The sequence below is a fragment of the Haliotis asinina genome, chromosome 11 (genome assembly GCF_037392515.1).
Source record: "Haliotis asinina isolate JCU_RB_2024 chromosome 11, JCU_Hal_asi_v2, whole genome shotgun sequence".
Lineage (NCBI taxonomy): Eukaryota > Metazoa > Mollusca > Gastropoda > Lepetellida > Haliotidae > Haliotis > Haliotis asinina.
The window spans coordinates 25,677,328-25,695,795 of record NC_090290.1 but is presented as its reverse complement, the minus strand read 5'-3'; the positions used below and the strand labels follow the sequence as shown (position 1 = coordinate 25,695,795).

Genomic DNA, 18,468 nt, shown 5'->3' with positions numbered 1-18,468 from the left:
GGAATTTCGCCCGCATGGGTCGAGTTGCTAAAATGCACTGATTGGCCGCTATTTTGGATTCAAGTTTTTGGTGCTGTTTTTCAAACAAAATCCCGACTGCTTTACTCCCAAAATCTGCTGCACTCAAACTACAAGAGCTACGGCTTTCAAACTTTCCAGACTTTGTGCCTATCTTGACATTCTGAGTCGCTAAAATGCACCCATCTGGCTGCTGTCAGAACATGCTTTTACCAAAAGAACAAAACTACATTTGAGACATGCCTCAAATGAAAGAAGAGAGTGCAAAACAAAGTCGGTCACAGCTCAAGGTAGCCGACAGCGAGAATCACGCAGAAAGGCTTGGAAGAATGTACCAGTCACAATAAACAATACTGGCTCTCAAAACCCACAATTCTTTTCCATAGAGATCGTCTTTGGGTTACTTATATGCATTTTCTGCTGCCAGGAAATGTCACCTGACAGTTGTAACAATGTTTTAATAAAAAAATGTTAAGGAAACAAAAAGTCTTTTTTGTTCATTATACGGCCCCTCACCATGTGGAGTCACCCCTCTGTCACGCATGCGCAGACAACCAGGTAAGCATCGAAGCCCGTGTCATCATTCCTTCTGCTGTCACCGTGGTGTACGGACAAGTAAGCTGGAAATAAAAAGAGAATTCTCTACAAGGTTGCAGTTACATGTGTGAAGATGTCTCAGGAGTCTTCCTCTACTGTATGTATGTTTTATTCGTTCGTTAGTAAGAAACAGAACGTATTTAAAGCCAAGAGTTACCTTGTTTGTCTGTGAGTTGTATTGCAGCGGCTTTCCCGTGGGTTACGCATGTGTTGCTTTCCCATGGCGGGAAGCCGGCGTCCCCGCATGTTTGAATATTGTGTCTTGTACCAACTAGTTCATGTTGCGGGCATTCACGTACTTTTCAATGTTTTGTATGTGATAATTACCATTTTATACATTTGTATGCTGTTGTATTCGCTGTTAGCTTATGCCTTGCATATTTGGCTTACAGGCATTTACGGCGTTTGCGTCTTGGAGGAAAAATATTCCCCCACAAGACAAACATTCTAAGTGCCTTTGTTGTCTGGAGAAAGTGGGACATGACCCTGAAGCTTGCGAGCTGTGCTTGGGTTTCTCCCCCCAGGCTCGGAAAAGGAGGGCGGTGGACTACCTTTTCTACAAGGAATTGCGAGAGGCGAGGGGGGGGGGAGCTTCCCACATCCATGTCTAAATGGGCTGAGCAAGATAAGCAGAAATCTAAGAGTAAATCTAAGGTTCCTTCGTCTTCCCCCTCCACCGGTTTTGACACGGCACTAATTACACAGTCGTTCCAACAGCATATGGACTCCGTGAAGTCCCTCCTTCATGAGTCCTTTGGAGGTCTCCGGGAGGAGTTCCTCACGCACTCTGGGCGGTGGACAGAGATTCTGGATGGCAGATCCCCGGGCTCTGGTGCTCGCTCTACTAGCCTTGACATGTCGGTCGACCTGTTGCCGTTGGCTCCGGGTCCTGACACTCCCAGTCCCTCTCACGGTCTTGGCGCAGGGTCCGTTGAGGATTCCTGGGGTTCTGGTCCCTGCGTCACCCCTCCCCATGAGAGCTTCCTCTCACGTCTCGGGACGGGGGTTTGGCTGGCTCCGTGTCGGTGGCTCTTCTCTCCCCTCTCTCCTACTCCAGCTGGCAGACTCGGGCGTAGGCTGTGCCTCCTGTTCTATCTCAGAACGGCGCGCCACACCGCCACACCCCACAGATTCAGTGGGTGGCTTGGCCTCTGTCAGGTCTAGCCTCGAGGCACACGAAATTCCTGCGGCAGTTGCAGACACATTTCTGGCTTTGAGGGGGGATTCGACAAACGATCAGTATGAGGATAGGTGGTCCGGCTGTGCGCACTGGTGTTCAGATAGGGGGATTGCAGCTCCCTTTTCTGTGGATTTAGTCCAAGCATTGGAGTTCTTGCAAGCTCATTTGGAAGAAGGCCTGGCGGCTTTGACCATTCGCGGCTACTCCACCACTATTTCCACCTTTCACATGCCCTGGTGCTCTTCTGGGACAGCACCCTCTCGTACAGCACTTTCTAGCTGGCGTGGATCGGGTTCGACCTACTGTCAGGCGAACTAGCCCACCTTGGGATTTGTCAATCGTGCTTGATTGGCTGTCCGGTCCCGGTCTCAAGTCTATCGGCTATTTCCATTCAGCTTTTAACATGGAAGGCTGTATTTCTGGTGGCGGTAACATCAGGGAGAAGGGTTGGCAATTTACATGCCATATCTGCAGACCCAGCGCTGACAGTGTTTCACCCTGACCGTGTCAGTATTCGCCTCCTGGATACTTACCGTCTGAAGATCGATCACGCTTTCCATGTGACGGCTCCTATCGAACTTCCTACTCTCACCCAGCCTTCTACATCGGGGACCTCTGCAAAGAGCACTCACTCGTTGGATGTCTGTAAGACCCTCAAGATCTATATCAAACTAGCTCAAGGGATCCGTACGGGTACCCATCTGTTCTGCTGTTATGGTGGCGGGAAGGCTGGGTTGCCGGCTAGCAAACAAACTCTCGCTGTCTAGTTTCTGTTGTCTGTGCTGCATATCAGGCTAAGGGCAAGCCTCCCCATGAGGGGTTGAAGGCTCACTCAGTCCAGGGTAGTAGTCGCTTCCCAATTCTTTGAAGAGAATCGTCCTGGGGATAGGGCCACCCACCTCCCCGCAATTCTGTTCACTGATTTATATATCAGCAGAAGGAATGATGATACGGGCTTGGATGCTTACCTGGTAGAATGCGCAGGCACGACAGAGGGGTGACTCCACGTGTCTTTTTGTTTATTGTACAATAATTTATTAAAACATTGTTACAAATGTCACCTGACATTTCCCGGCAGCAGAAAATGCATATAAATACCCCAAGGACAATTCTCTTTAGAGAATTAGAGACCTCTATAGGTATGTCTAAGTATTTCTGTGTTGACATGGTAAGTATAGTCTGGTTCATAATTATTGAGAATTTTTCTTCTTACTTTGAGCTATCCTAACACCTCAACTGATTCACTGATACTTAAAACTAAGTAATGGTATAAGGGAGGTAACTCATCTTGGCCTACTGAGTATAGTACAATTAGAGTTACCTCCCCTGAATTTGTAGCAGACGTCATTTTCCTCAGCACTGTCAACAATGTCTGCTGAAGATAAAAGAAGGTTGATTTTTGAGTTGTGTAATCAAGGAATTGATGATGTAAATACACTGGCAGAGAGAACAGGAACTCCTCTTTCTACTGTGTATAGGATTAGGAAGAATTTTAAAGAGGGAAAGGATTTTGGGCACCAGAAAGGAGCAGGCAGACCCAGAAAATTGGACTTCTCAGATCGCGTCCGGCTGGGACTTTTAGCGTCTAAAAAGCAAAGGGCAAGCATCTCCAACATCAGGTATGAAATGATAGAAAGGGGATCAACAGTTGTATCAAAATCTACAGTTAGAAGAAATTTGATTGATCTTGGATGGGAGAAAAAGACTGGAATTCCTTCTCCTCTCATGAAACAAGAACATAAAGACAGGCGTGTTGAGTGGTGTTTGACACATGAAAACTTTGACTGGGAAAATGTGATTTTTACTGATGAAAGCTCAATATGGGTATATCCCAATAATGTGAAAATATGGACGTCTGCGTCAGCACCGTTGTATCGACGACCTAAATACAGCCCAAAGTTTCATGTATGGGGAGGGATATCCTTATTAGAAACGACCCCGCTGTGTGTGTTTGAGGGAAATCTGACAAGTCAACGCTACACTAACATATTAGATAATTTTCTCCTTCCAAGTGCACATGTGTTTTATGGAAATGACTGGATTTTGCAGCAAGATAATGATCCTAAATACACCGCAAAACATGCCAAGCAGTGGTTTCAGGAGAAAAATGTGACTGCATTACCATTTCCTGCATATAGTCCTGACTTAAATCCCTTTGAGAACATTTGGGGGATGATGAAGGAATGTGTGAATCAATAGGGGTTGACAAAAATTGAAGACATGAAGAGAGAAGTGGTCCGATACTGGGACAGCATAACTCACGAGACACTAACCTCTCTGATAAGAAGTAAGCCTACCCGTCTTAGACTGTGCCGTGAAGCTCAAGGAGACTTGATAAAATATTAAATTGTTACCTACACAACATGAAAAGGTCAGTTCACTTTCACAATACATTCAATTTTATCTGATTTGTTCTCGTTTAATGATATGAAATGCTTTAGCTATTCTCAATAATTTTGAACCATACTGTATTTCTTAGTCATAATTATCCGTATTTCTGTACTGTTCTGTAATTGTAACTTTCTGTACTGTAGTTATTAATGTTTTGTGTTGTAATTATAACTGTACTGTATTTATTAATGTTCTATGTCGTAATTATAACTGTATGCGCTGTAGTTTTAATGTTCTGTATTGTAATCATAACTGTCTGTGCTGTAGTTACAGTGTTCAAAAGTTTTCAACATTTTCCACTAGACCTCAGGACCAGTTACTGGACAATAATTAGTGCTCCTATCTGTACTTCCGTGATCCAAAATGATACAGCATTTTGTAGATTTACTTAACTGTCAGTGCTGTTTAGTATTATTCTCATTTGAACTTTTAACATCTTTTAAATTTTTTAAGAATTCACTGGCCATCAGGACCACTGCAGACTGACTTATCATTTAGTGGTCCTGATGAATTTTTTCTAGCCCTGGACCACAGGACCAGTGTAAATTTCACACACTGTAGTTATTAATGTTGTGTTGTTATTTTCAGTGTTTCTATGTTGTAGTTATAAGAAATCTGTGTTTTCATGATTAGTATTTGAGTGTTGCTGTTGTCAGTGTCTCTCTGTGCTATAATCAATAATGTTTCTGTGTGTAATTATACCTATTTTTGTGTCTGTTGTCAGTGTCTCTCTGTGCTATAATCAATAATGTTTCTGTGTGTAATTATACCTATTTTTGTGTCCGTTGTCAGTGTCTCTGTGCTAGAAATTAGTAGAATCAATAATGTTTCTGTGTGTGTAATTATTCTTATGCATACGTCCTTCTTAAAGCTTACTTGCCTTTTGCCAGACAATTGTTCCTGAGTCCACAGGTGTTAGACATACTATTCTGACGATTGTCCTTGTTGATAATGTTGATAACGTTTCTGTGTTGTAATTATATCTCAGTGTTGTAATTACAACTGTGTCTGTCCTCTAATTATTGATATTTCTATTTCTTTCAGCTGGCACTTCCTCTTTTACTTCTCAGCCTTTGTATATGGAGTCTATATTTTATGGGATGTAAGTACACTCAGTGGCTACACTTAACAGTCTCACATTGGACCTATATATTTGCAGATGGTGTATTTTGCTTGGAATTTTATGAAAACCCATGAACTGCTCAGATGCAGTATTGACCAGAGTTCAAGCACCTGTTGACATTGTCAGTGTTCTCTGACCATGTTTACCATCAGTACCCACACAGTATCACGTCTTCCTCATATCGGGGATCATTTGGGGGGTAGTCTAGTGGTTAAAGCTCATCATGGTGAGGACCTGGGTTTTATTCCCCACATGGGTACAATGTGTCGAGTCCATTTCTGGTGTTCTCAACACTGATATTGCTGGAATATTGCTAAAAACAGAGTAAAACTGAACTGACTGACTCACTCCTCATGACAGTAATGGTAGATTTGTCAGTTTCAACTTGATTTCAGGTTGGTGTAATTAGCTGAAATACTGCCTAAATATCGCCTCGAAACAAAAATCACGTTCTACAGTACTTTGTGTTCTGCTTGTCAAGCTAAGAGAACTTGTTTGTTCCAGAGAGACTGGATATGGGACACCAAATATTCCTACATCGGCTGGCCAAATCAGGTATTTAATGATTTTTAGGGTTGCATTCCCATTTTTTTATGATTTTTGTGTGTGAACATGTAAGAAAGTTGAATGATTATCACAATTTTATCTGTATGATACTGTGATGAATATCAAAGGGAACATTCCCTCCATTGTCAATGCATACATTTGAAATTGGATGTGTATTACTCGTGTGATATATATTAAACAGAACACCTCCATATAATTAAGGTATGTGTGCATTCTTCCCTTGCATGACAGTGGGTGTTCTGTTCTCAGATACAAGCTATTTACAATTCTTGGTTTGTTGATGGGGAGATGTTGGGAAGCATAGTGGTAAAATCATCCACTTGTCTCTCCAAAGAACTTGGTTCGATGTTACTTATTGGTACAATGTGTGTAGCAAATTTTTGTTCTCTCCCAGCCATGATAATGCTTGAATGTTGCTTAGAGTGATGTAAAACCAAACTCACTCACTCACTTACTTGTTTGTTGATGCCATGATGGGTCCTTTGGCTCGATGACTTTTGGATTTCCATCTGACATTAATCTCACAGTGTTAAGCTGACATATGTCTTGAGCACCATCTCATGTACTCCCTGATCTGTTTCAGCATGTTGACAATCCACTGTACTTCTTTTATCTGGTTGAATTAGGCTTTTACTGGAGCCTACTGTTTTCTTCACTGACTGATGTCAAGAGAAAGGTAAAAAACTTCACACTATAGTACTATGGGATACAGGAAAAAACTGTTTTTTCATGTTTATCTCTACAATTTATGTAGTTCATTTGTGAAAGTGTGAAATATCTGTAAAATTGATTTCTACCTAACTACGGTTCCAGTGGTAGAGAGATATGAAACATGACAAAAAGGAATTAACTTAGGAGAGATTAGTGCAGAAATGAGCAATGCAGTCACTCCAAAGTGACTTGTTTGGAACAGACCATGACTTTATGCAAATTAGTTTGCGATGATATTGTATTACAAAGGTCGCTTTTTATACCCATTTTGAAATTAGACTAAGCTTCATAATTAACGAAACCCTGAAAAAAAGATGTAAAAAATAAAAACTTTCATCCTGAAACTACTAAGGTTGTAGCTAGTAGACATTATCAATAGATAAGACATTTGCAACAGACATGAAAAATCATAAAATATCTTGTGCCAGTAGGCAGCACATGTATTTCATGACAGGTGAGTGGACAGTCCATCGCCATACATGGCTGTGATCTAATTGTCATCTGTTGTGTTGTCTGATCTATTGTTTTCAGCAGTTATAAGTCTTTTTTCTAAGTTTTGCTTGATTTTACAAGTAAACATGCTTTTATGGATATCCTCTTACGCATCCCACTGCATGTACAGTTAAGCCAAGCCGAGTTATTTCGACATATCCTATTTGCAGTTGTGTAAATTTGAGGTATACAGCGTAACAGCCTAAACACAGTTTTTTAATTTTCCGACAGTAGTTTATCTCAAGACTGAAACAGTGTTTTATAGATTTTACTTGGGACTGTCTCTGTAGCCTGGACATGCTAACAGTTAGAACAAGTCATTGGGGTTTTCAGTTCTGAAAATGTGTTCAATTAAATTGACTTCCCACTTGTAAACTTTCCACAATTTATTGATTTTGAAAGTTCTTTGTGCCAAGTGTGTATAAGACCATGAGACACAGGTCCAGCATCTGAGTTTATTTCTGTCTTGTCTGGAAGGCATTAGTGGAATATTTTCACCTCATATCATTTGGATTAACTTACAAACTGAAGGCTTAACAATTATCTCTGTTGAGTGAAAGCATTTTTCTAACCATATGGCTTTTGTCTTTGAGTCAATAATTTAGCACCAGCTACCATGGTAATAGTGATCTGAAGTTTGTCGCTACTGTGATTTCAAGGTATATTGGACCTGTGAAGGTTCTTCAGCAACCCATGCTTGCCACAAAACACGACTGTGCTTGTTGTATGAAGTGACTAATGGGATCAGGTGGTCAGGTTGGCTTACTTGTTTGACACATGTCATCAGTTCCTATTTGTACAGAATGATGCTCATGCTGTTGATCACTGGATTGATGGGTCCAGACTAGATTATTTACAGACTGACGCCATATAGCATGAATGTTGGTGAGTGTGGTGTAAAACCAAACTCACTCACTCACATGCTCTCAAAAAACACTGATTAATCTCTCAAAAACGAATAATTGATATGGCTTCAGGACTTCTGGGAAATGACCACACACCACCTGATAACAATTACCCTCATCTACTTCTCCTGGATCATCAACTTCGTCCGAATCGGTGCTCTCATTATTTTAGTTCATGATGTGTCTGACTACTGGATGGCTGTAAGTACACAAAACCCTTGTGACTAAGTGTTGTTGATGCAGTCTAAATTTCTGGTTTTCTCATATTAAGCTTCAAAGATTACTGAATCGCTTCTTTGAAAAATATTTACTCCAGTTTATATTACTTCACATGATCAGACTCAAAAATGGATAACTTCACTGCCATTGGCATTGTTGTTTCCTGATTGCAGTCAATTGCACAAAATGATGCTCATGCTGTTGATTGTCTGGTTCACTCTCGATTATATACAGACTGACACCATATTGCTTGAATATTGCTGAGTGTTGCGTAAAAGCAAACTTGTGATTGCAGTAGAACCTATTGAGGTGTACTTTCTGGGAGGATAAATACAGGAATTTGCTTTGTTTACAGGCAGCAAAGATGGCTAAATACAGTAAACACCAGAGTGTTTGTGAGGCGCTGTTTACATGTTTCGTTGTCATATGGATTGTGACCCGGATGATAGTCTATCCCTTCAGGTACGTTGTACAAACTCTTTGCCAAAGTCCTATGTTATATCTGGTAGGCTAGCATGACTAATCTCCATGATAGCAACATGAATAACATTAATTCTAAAGCTGCAAGAGGAGCAGCTGCAGGGATGGATTTGGTGGCATGTCAGAAACATTGGTTTATGTTTCAGAGTGTTAAGATCGGTGGTGTTTGAGCTCCCTGAATTCGTGCCGCCATTTAGCTCTCACAAGATGTTTGTGGTCCTGCTGTGTGGCCTCCTGATGCTTCACACTATCTGGACATACCTCATTCTCAAGATAGCTCTGCAGAAGTTCACACACGGAGAAGTGAGTGTACTACATTGCCAGTTCTACTTTAGAATTACGTGACACATGAAGATCTGGGATAGAATTGAACTTCAGAAACCCATGCCTCTTGTAAGAGGCAACTAATGGGATCTGGTGTCAGGCTTGCTGACTTGGGTGACATCGTATCCCATTTGCCTAGATTGACGTTCATGCTGTTGATGACTGGATTGTTTGGTTCAGACTGCCATCATATGGCTTCAATATTGCTGAGTATGGCATAAAACTAGACTCACTAACTCTTTGACTTACATGAAATGCTGTATCACGATTAGGGCTTCCTGACTTAATGAAAGGGAAAAGGGTTTTCATGTCCCAGGGGCTTTCAGTATTTGATTAGGTTTCCAGACCCTGTGCTTGTCTAACACACAACTAATATCAGATGAGTACTTGTTCCAGTGTGTATCCACAACAGTGTGAATTAACAGAGACCATCCAGGCAACATGGTTGTTCTAAGGCAGATTTTTGAAACTATTCAGGCATATTCACCTTTGTTGATGCATGGATTCGAGAAATTATATCCTTTGAAAAACAGAAGCACAATGTTTCCACCAGTAATGTTAGTTGAGTGAAGCAAGGGCAAATGAAGAAACTGACATGCATGGTGACATCGGTTACCAAGGGGGCCGACATAGTGACGTCATTACAATATAACACCACGCAAAAAGTGTACAGCAGTACAACATTCTTCCACAACATCTTTCTGAAACCATGAAAAGAGCTCCAGATAAGTTTTCAAGCAATTAGTTATTTACTCCCATCTTTGTTTATGGATGATTAATTGCATTTTTTAGGGGTAACTAGCATTTCGTATACTCCCTCTAGTTAAAGGAATTGAGAACTTTCACACAGTTTCTTGTCCTTATTAGGTACTTAACTCTTCTAGATATATAGATATAAATGGATCTCAACAGACTTAAAGATTTTAGCAATGGTCATATTACCAAACGTTTGGCAGCCATTTCTAAATACTCAACACGGAAGTCATGTGACTATTAGAGTACAGCCCAGACAGTGGCTATAATAGTGTATCATTAGGCATTGCCTACCATTAGCTAATTGCTTTTATAGAGTTTGGATGCCATGGTGAATCATACGCAAGCCAATTTAGTTAATTGAGTGATGTACAGGGATGAGAAATTTCCGCAGATCCGCGGAAATCCGCGTTTTTTAACATCCCCAGGGTCATTTTTCTGAAACGTCTAAATATATATACAGTGTTAATATTGATTTTAGAAGCCATATTTAGTGTGTAAAATGCCAAAATCCCAGGAGCTTCCGGGGGGCTTCGCCCCCCTGGGCCCCCGACCAGGCTCCGCCCCCCAGACCCCCGACTAGTTTTCAGCTGTAAATGAAAATTTCCATTCTCATCCCTGGATGTACTCAAGATATTATAGACCTATTGGGTTCTTAGGGATTCTTATGCACTTTGTATACCCAGATATGTAAATGTTTGAGTAAATGTGATTTTGTTTTAGTAAAATACGCAAATACGCGCCTTATTTAGAGGATTGATAAACATAACAAAATATGCTATTTTGTCAGTTTAGTGCATGTAGAACATGGGTAATATGTAAAATACCACACTCGGTCTCATTACATATGAATTATACAAATATCCTTGGTCAGATACCATAGGAAGGACACGAGTTAAGTATAATTTGTATGTAATGAGACCGAGTGTAGTATTCCCCGTGGCTGACGTTATAGGCAGCTGCCATGTTAGTACATCGATGGCGTCGGTGGAACTTCTAGGACTCTCGTGCTCATACTGACTCTTCTATTTCCAGCTGCAGAAAGATGTTCGGAGTGACACAGAGTCTGATTCAGATATGTCAGATGAGGATTCTGAGCCTGAACCAGCTAAAGCAACAATGAATGGAACAGCAAGTCTTAGAACAAGAAATAACAACATTGCCTACAAGGAATGATCTCTCATTATTTAAGCAGTTACTTCCAAGTATCATCAACGTGTCTTGCATCTTCTGTTTTGTGTTTAATATTGCTCAAAATAGTGTTTAACTTTTGAAGAGTCCTTTACAATGGAAATTCTCTCTGTCTCACAAGGTAATTGCTCCTACATTGTAATAATTGTAATCAAATTTATCAAATTTCAAACACTAAATAGTTATGTGTTGGATCCTCACTATTTTGTTCAGTTCAGTTTCACCTTTTTCCTCTGGAGTGAGTGTATTCTTAGTAATCACAGTAATCCAAATCCAAATTTGGCCACAGGATTTGTAAACTTTCTGAAGTTAACTGTGACTTACAGCCAGCAGTTCTCTTTTAGAAAAAATGCTTGATGTAATAGAATGAATTTCCACAGATTTATTTCAAAGTGATCAATTCGTTGTCTCTCCTTCCCTCCTCCCCCCACCCCCCGAACCTCTCAAATCCAAATTTTTCAGCTGAAAATATATTTTCCTGTTGCCATCCCTGTCATAATGTTTACAGAGCGTTGGTCTCCGGCACAATGATTCTGTCTTAGTCTGTCTGTCTGATGAAAGACATGTACCTTTTGTGATTGCTACATACATTTCCTGACTAATGCCTAGTCATTGATTGTATTTATAATTTTAATATAAGGTCAGACATCTGCAGGATACATCACATGCATAGTTTCCTGATCTATTTGTTCTATGATATCTGTGAAGCTGTGTAGCTGTGTAGCAAGATGTCTGGCTGTCATTGAACAACTCATAAGCTGAGCTAATTGGGCACACAGTGATTAGTTAACTCCCTTGAGTACCACACAGCATATGTAGAGGTACTGGTGAAGGCACATGCCCTCTGTGAGCTCCAAAGGTTTTAGTTACTGTGTAGCTATCTGTAGTGGCTGGCTGTAGCACCAGAATGATGATAGAGAAGTGTGGCAGGTAGGAAGATGTCTGTCTACTCTCTACTCCACAATAGCAATAGTTCACTAGCGAAAAAGGTTTTGTGTGAGAAGTTTCATCATTTCCTGAGCATCTTTGTGATTACACCATTTTTCTTTTCTTATGTGCCCCATACATGTGGAATGATAATGGTGATTCAGGAACAAATGAAGAAAAAAATATTTTTTCCCTTGGACTTTGTTACAGTGTGTGTATACATGGAGTGCTTATCTGAGTGGCTGACAGCACAGCCTCCGTACATCAGACAAGTTGGTTACCTTGCTCAAATGAATTTGCCCTAGAAACTGTTCCTCTGCATGATACGTTTCTACAGTAGCAAGATACTGTTCTGGGTCACTCGTTTTGGCATTGTGTACCACTCACTCAACCCAGATTTGGCCACTAGCTCTAGGATTTTCAAATGTTTAGCTTGTTGGCAGTGGAGACACAAGCTTCCTGTCAGCATCCATAGCTCTGCCAGTCAAGCTGGTACTGACCTCAGCTCAAAACTATCAGTTACTTCTGGTTTTCACCAGTGTCTGAAATAAGCCAAAAACATCCAGGTATCAGGATTTAAGCAGACCATAATCCAGCATATAGGGAATTTACTCAGATGTATGGAACATCTAAAAATTTTACAAGACCACCAGGCTGGCTTGCTGTAAATTTGGACCGTCCATCAGAAAACTAGCCTGTCTTGCGCAGTCAGCCTAAACATCATGTCTGACTATTTGTACAATACCTGCAGACTTGTGTATCTGTTGCAAGCAGTAACACTGATGACGAGGTAATAGAGTGTCACGTCATTGTCACATGTCATGCCAGGAACATGTCATCATATCTGATCAGACCTCCACAACACTTTTTCCATCTTAAGTTGGTATGAAGGAAAGTGCTTGTAAAAGATAACATGTTTGTCAATAAATACAAGATACTTTTATTCTGTTATTTAAGATGCAATGTTTCATGCTTGACATCTGTATAGGGATCTACATCAAAATATAATTTTGGACTTTTCATCCATAAAGTATCCTGCCTTTTTTGTTTCTCACCAACTTCTACAATGCAGTTCATATGTTTTTGTAGTATATTTATTAGAAACTTAATTATGCAAATTCTCTTCCAGTCTTAGCATATTTATTGGACAGAGTAGGATATGTTAAATTTCCCCTTCATGCCTGGAAAATTACCAGATTTATATACATGTATTTTCACATCCCCTTGTTATGTATGTTCATTACCAATATTAATCCATGTTAATGTCCATCATATTTAGGACCATCTTTTACCGATGACAGCATACCAATGAAGCTCCAACCATCAGTCTGAAGTTGTTACTATTTCCACAGTTCAAGGCTGTTATCAACACAGGACATAAAACTATGTTCTTGACATGGAGGCTGATTTAATACTTGGCCAATGTCTTCCATTCTGGCTAATGCATGTGTTCTTGATATTGAGGCTAATGTCAATGGAATTAATTTTTATGCTAATGTCTATGGAATTCTTATCTAACCAATTTTTTATGTTCTTGATATTTAGGCAGATGTCTTTGCTGTTATATCCAGGCTGTCTTATTTAGCTTAATTTCTATGCTCTTGATGTTAAGGCTAATGTCTCTGTTTTCTCTGTTAATTCTGTCTATATTTGCTGTTTTTGCTTATATCTATGCACTTGGTATTAAGACTAATGTCTGTGCTATTGATATGAGACTCATCTAGATACCATGCAGTAAATCTAAAGGCAGGGCTTAATGAGATGTTCTCTGTACATGTGCCCATATCTGTACCTATTGTGAAGGAGCATCATTGATAATCTCCTGTCCATCGTTCTGATACATCTCCATCAGTTCCCTGGATGCATCTGTGGCTCAGCACGATAATTGTATTACATCCCATTGCTGGCTTTTTATCCAATCAAGTGTCTACACTTGTAAGTTTAGCGTTCCAGTCTCTTAAGGCTCTTATCATAACTCACTTCGGCATATTTTATCAAACTGATTAAAATTGGAAACACAATTGTTGCAGAGGTGCCCTGCAGGAAAGAGACTGAAGGAATTCTTGCATATATTTTTTGACGGTTTCAGACCAGTCCATTTATTTATATGATTTTTTCCCTAAATCTGAGTCACACATCAAGCAAACTTTCGCTTCAGCAGATGCCAATTTGTTGTGACTAGCAGGCTCATTGGTAACGGCTTACATGATTGGCCACTGTGAGAAAGAGGAGCCACCAAAGGGAGGTAATACAATCATCAGGCTGACTTAGATGCATCCAGAGTATTAGTCGAGAACTAGGAACAATCAGTTCAGTGTCTTACTGATAATTCATTTTCATAATGATACCAATTTTCAGAGAAGCAGAAAAAGGAACCTTTTGACTTCATTTGGCCCCACATAAATTACCATTGAAAGTAAGAACTCAGCCCCATTTTGCATATTATCATCGGAGTGACACACCTATTTTGGAAATAAAAACTACAGTAAAAAAGGTAAGTGAGCACAAGATGGGAATTCAACCAACTCAGTTCGCATTGGTGTTCATATGTATTTGCCATTGTCTTGATACAGCAGAAGCAACGCATTGCTACTTTGTGTTATAATTTAAAGAATATTTTTTCAATGTCTGTGTTCATCAATTGATTCATCATTTATTTATATGTTTGCTTTTGATATTATTGTAACCATAATATTTTTTAATGTCAGGTGATACTTGTCACTGAAAAGACCAGCCTCCAGTGGAACACATATTCCAGAATAGGGTTCTCCAGTTGTATGGTCTTAATAGTGCTAAGTTTCTATATCAGTCAAACATATAGTTAAAACAAAGATGTTTTGTCATCTGATGTGTATCATAGCCTTTACACAGCAAACTAAAGTTTGACAACACATGTTGTCAGAGTTTGAGAGTGTGGACATTCCAACAACTCGCCACCAACACCAATTTCCTAGTTGTCAAACTGTTGTCTAGAAATAATTGTAGGATTGGTCTCTATTCTCACCATTTTCTCCATCAAACTTTCGGTGTTGTCAAAATCAAGTTTGATGTCTGAAACTTTGTCAAACTTGAGTTGTTCAGAAACAACCAGTCACAGTCAACTTTCGCATGACCGCACCAATAGAGATATGGTGCTCAAATGACACAAAAGGTCGACAGCATGTGTCTCTCTGACGTATGAAAGCACAAGTTTGGCAACATGTAATATTTCAACATATTGTCAAACATCAGTTCGCTGTGTGAAAGCCCCTTAAGGCTTTCTTCCTGACTTCTTTTTTCTGTGTGTTTGGCCTGCAATGAACCTGTCCCTGCAATGGCTTATGGGATGTACTACAACAACCTGAATCTTGCCATGTTCAAATCAGTATGTGTGATGTAAATAAACAGTGAAGGACGACTGCCTGTTGGCAGATTCAAGCCAAAGTTTCACCATGTGAAATTTTCTTGTGTTGTCATGGTAACATGGTAAACAGTGTTTATAATGTTCTGTAATGATAGTGTTATTTTACATCTACTTGCTCCATAGTTGTCAGCTCATCTTGTTTTTTCCTGTTCTGTTGTTTTTTAAAGAAAATGCATAATGTTATTCATCAGGATCTATACAGCATGATTAAAATCTGTGAAATTTGGTTTCCACTCATTAGACTGTGGTAGGAAGAAAATGAAATCACTGAGGTGAAGAGCTTATGGTGAGCACGCTGAACACCTACCCTGTAACACATAGCTGTAGCACATAGCTGTAACATAACACATAGCTGTAGGGATGAAAAGGTATACAGTACTAGAGGAACCTTGGTATTTTGCTTCAGGTCTGTACACTTTAAAATAAAACAAAAAAAAACATTTTTGGTTTTTGCACCTTTTTCTATTACAGTGTCCTTTTTAAACCTTTTCTAAAATGTCTAGAAATCAGATCATTTTGTCAAAGTCTGTGCATTTCTTTGCAAGATGGCCACTATTTTCTCTGAATCAAGTTCTCATACACCGAACAAAATCATACCAAACCAAAGGTTTTGTACGGCAATACATACCATACTGTTTCCCCTACATAGCTGTAACACATACTTGTAGCAGATGTCACTCTTACCAAAGTGTCTTTGTGATCTCCTACAACAGTGAAACCCTTGCAGGTGTTGCTTGTATTAGGCAAACATCCACAGCCAGAGAGTATGTTTTTACACAGAAGTTGCTTCAAGTCTGTCTGTATTACCCAGAGTCATTTATCATGGGCTGGTATATTTTTCATCATAACAGGAAGTTCCTTAAAGTGCCTGAAGAAAAATATGGTTGTCAAACATGCTATATCATTTGCAACTTGTATAAAAACATTAGTGGGAACAGATGTAAACAAACTATGTATTTGTCATGATTTCACTGAAGAACTTCTAGTTTTGCATATGGTGGATTATATTTACAATGACTGAGAATATTTTTATTATTTGTGATTGCACTAATCATGTGTGTATATAAGTCTAAAAATATTTTCTCATTGTGCTAGATAAACAAGTAGCAGTTTGTACCAAAAATGTGAATGGAATTGCCAAACTGTGTAAATATGTTGTGTTCTTTGTGATTGTTATGTGACTTCCCAGAGAAGCTTCAATTCAAACATAATTGTTTCATTCTTTTAAGGAATCAAAATATCTGGTGTAGCTGACATCTTTGTTTTGAGAGATGAAGTATTGAATTTTCCTGTTTGGTAGATCCTCGTGACATTGATGGAAAATAGGGGCCACAGTTGTATAAGACCACGTGGACAGTAGCCAGATTAGCTAGTTGTACGTTGGAATCCTTTATCTGTCACCATCTTGCAAATGCTCATGAGTGTAACCCATGTGAGAACCAACAGGAAAATATGATGTTCAATATTCTTCCACTTTAATCTGCTCTGTTAGAGGAACACCTAAGAGAATACATTTTTAAGAACAATGTGCTTTAAGATTTGTGTACTTAGATAGCTGTGCATTGTTATGATGCATGTTGTTTAATTTGTGCTTTCATCTATTATCCAAGGTCGAGGTTTTGTGAAAATATCATGTCACCTGTCAAACAAATTGTCACCAACACTGCCAAACATCTGCGGCAGCATCAAGCTGATGGCAGTTAGTTGTATTGTCTGTCAGGTCTTCAGGAACATTGATTATAAAGTACAGTTGATGAAGTTATATATTTTGCTAAAATGGATTGTTAATCATGAAATATGCCTGTTTAAGGTAAAGACTAGATGACCACTGGATGTTCGGCGCTACATTTTCTGTCAAGAGAGATGTGCAGATGTCCAGGCTGTGTGCATTACCAACTGTTTCCCATCTCCTGCCTGCCCAGAACTGTTATTCGAATATGAAATAATAAAACTGTCCTCTTGTCTCAATGCACGCCCTTATATGATGGGAAAATACACTTATCCAAGAACACTCATCAAGATGATCTTTCTGAATCCACAGTTAGTAAAAGCTGTTTCTAAAGCAAAGCAATTTGATCTTTGTCATTAATAGAATTAATGATGATACAAATTAGTAGAAAACCTTTTTTTCATATTCAGTGATAGAACCTTTCAAAATTTCCCACCAGACCACATGACTGAGGAGTGGACAGTGATAGTGGTCCTGTCCGGACTTCACTGGTGCAAAATATTTTTCATAGATTTGCTATTCAGTGCTATTATATTAGATTCATTTGAACATTTAACATCTTTTAAATTTTTAAAAAATTCACTGGCCACCAGGACCAATGCATACTCAATATTTAATGGTCCTCATGAATTTTTGCAAGTCGGGGACCACAGGAGCTTTGTAAATTTTGAACATTGCATATTCATTATTTTTTGTTTGCCCATCCCATCTCTTGGTGGTTCAGGCTGGAGATGAGGGACAAATACAGATGGCTTTTTTGAAGTTATTGTGTGTGATTGTGATTTCATTCAGAGAATTGGATGTGAAGTAGTATACCCATTTGATGTGAAGGAATGCTTAGTGGGTGGATGCACTCTACTGTATTGTTAATGACCTGAGCCACTGTTTTGTACAGTCCTCCCATTCGTCTTACACTAATTTCATATTTTTCTACTCTTGCAAAATCCGTACAAATATGGTCTAGTTTGTATTCAAGGAATTTGATTATTGAAAAATCAATCTAGTATATACTAAATCATGTAGGTTGCTAATACAGTGCAACGTTCTATTAAATTGTCAAAGGTAAGGTGAACTTTATTATAACCTGTGTTCAGACAGGCATTGTTGAGAAGAGGACAAATATTGATCACTGCATCATTTGATGACCTGCTTGTTCATACAAGCATTTATAACTTTCTGTCCTTTGGCGTGGTGCCAAGTTGGTACGTTCTGTTTCTTTTAAATACTCTTGAAAGGTTCCTGGTTGTATTAATTGACATTTTTAATATTTAGTGATGAAAAATAAATTACCTTGACAGTAGGAGTATCTTGTTATTTTTTGAAAATGGAAACTTTGGAAATAACGTTATTTCTTGAAAATAAAGACGATTGAAATGAACATGGGCTGAAAAATTCTGATGGTGACATGAAATAGGGCTGTAGACTTGGTACTTGCATTACTTTAAAATCCGGTGTGCT

The 18,468-nt window shown here is 39.2% G+C and overlaps 1 protein-coding gene across 1 annotated transcript in view; it reads left to right on the top strand.

The window, feature by feature from the left end:
- The window catches only part of LOC137255624 (ceramide synthase 2-like), a 57,826-nt gene extending 39,516 nt beyond the window's left edge, over positions 1-18,310 (top strand). The window contains exons 4-10 of the mRNA XM_067793076.1: positions 5,231-5,288; positions 5,814-5,864; positions 6,460-6,552; positions 8,057-8,185; positions 8,559-8,665; positions 8,830-8,986; positions 10,796-18,310. Of these exons, the coding sequence (XP_067649177.1) occupies positions 5,231-5,288; positions 5,814-5,864; positions 6,460-6,552; positions 8,057-8,185; positions 8,559-8,665; positions 8,830-8,986; positions 10,796-10,936 (736 nt within the window). The 3' untranslated portion in view covers positions 10,937-18,310. The remainder of the gene's footprint in view (positions 1-5,230; positions 5,289-5,813; positions 5,865-6,459; positions 6,553-8,056; positions 8,186-8,558; positions 8,666-8,829; positions 8,987-10,795) is intronic.
- Positions 18,311-18,468: the final 158 nt, after the last annotated feature.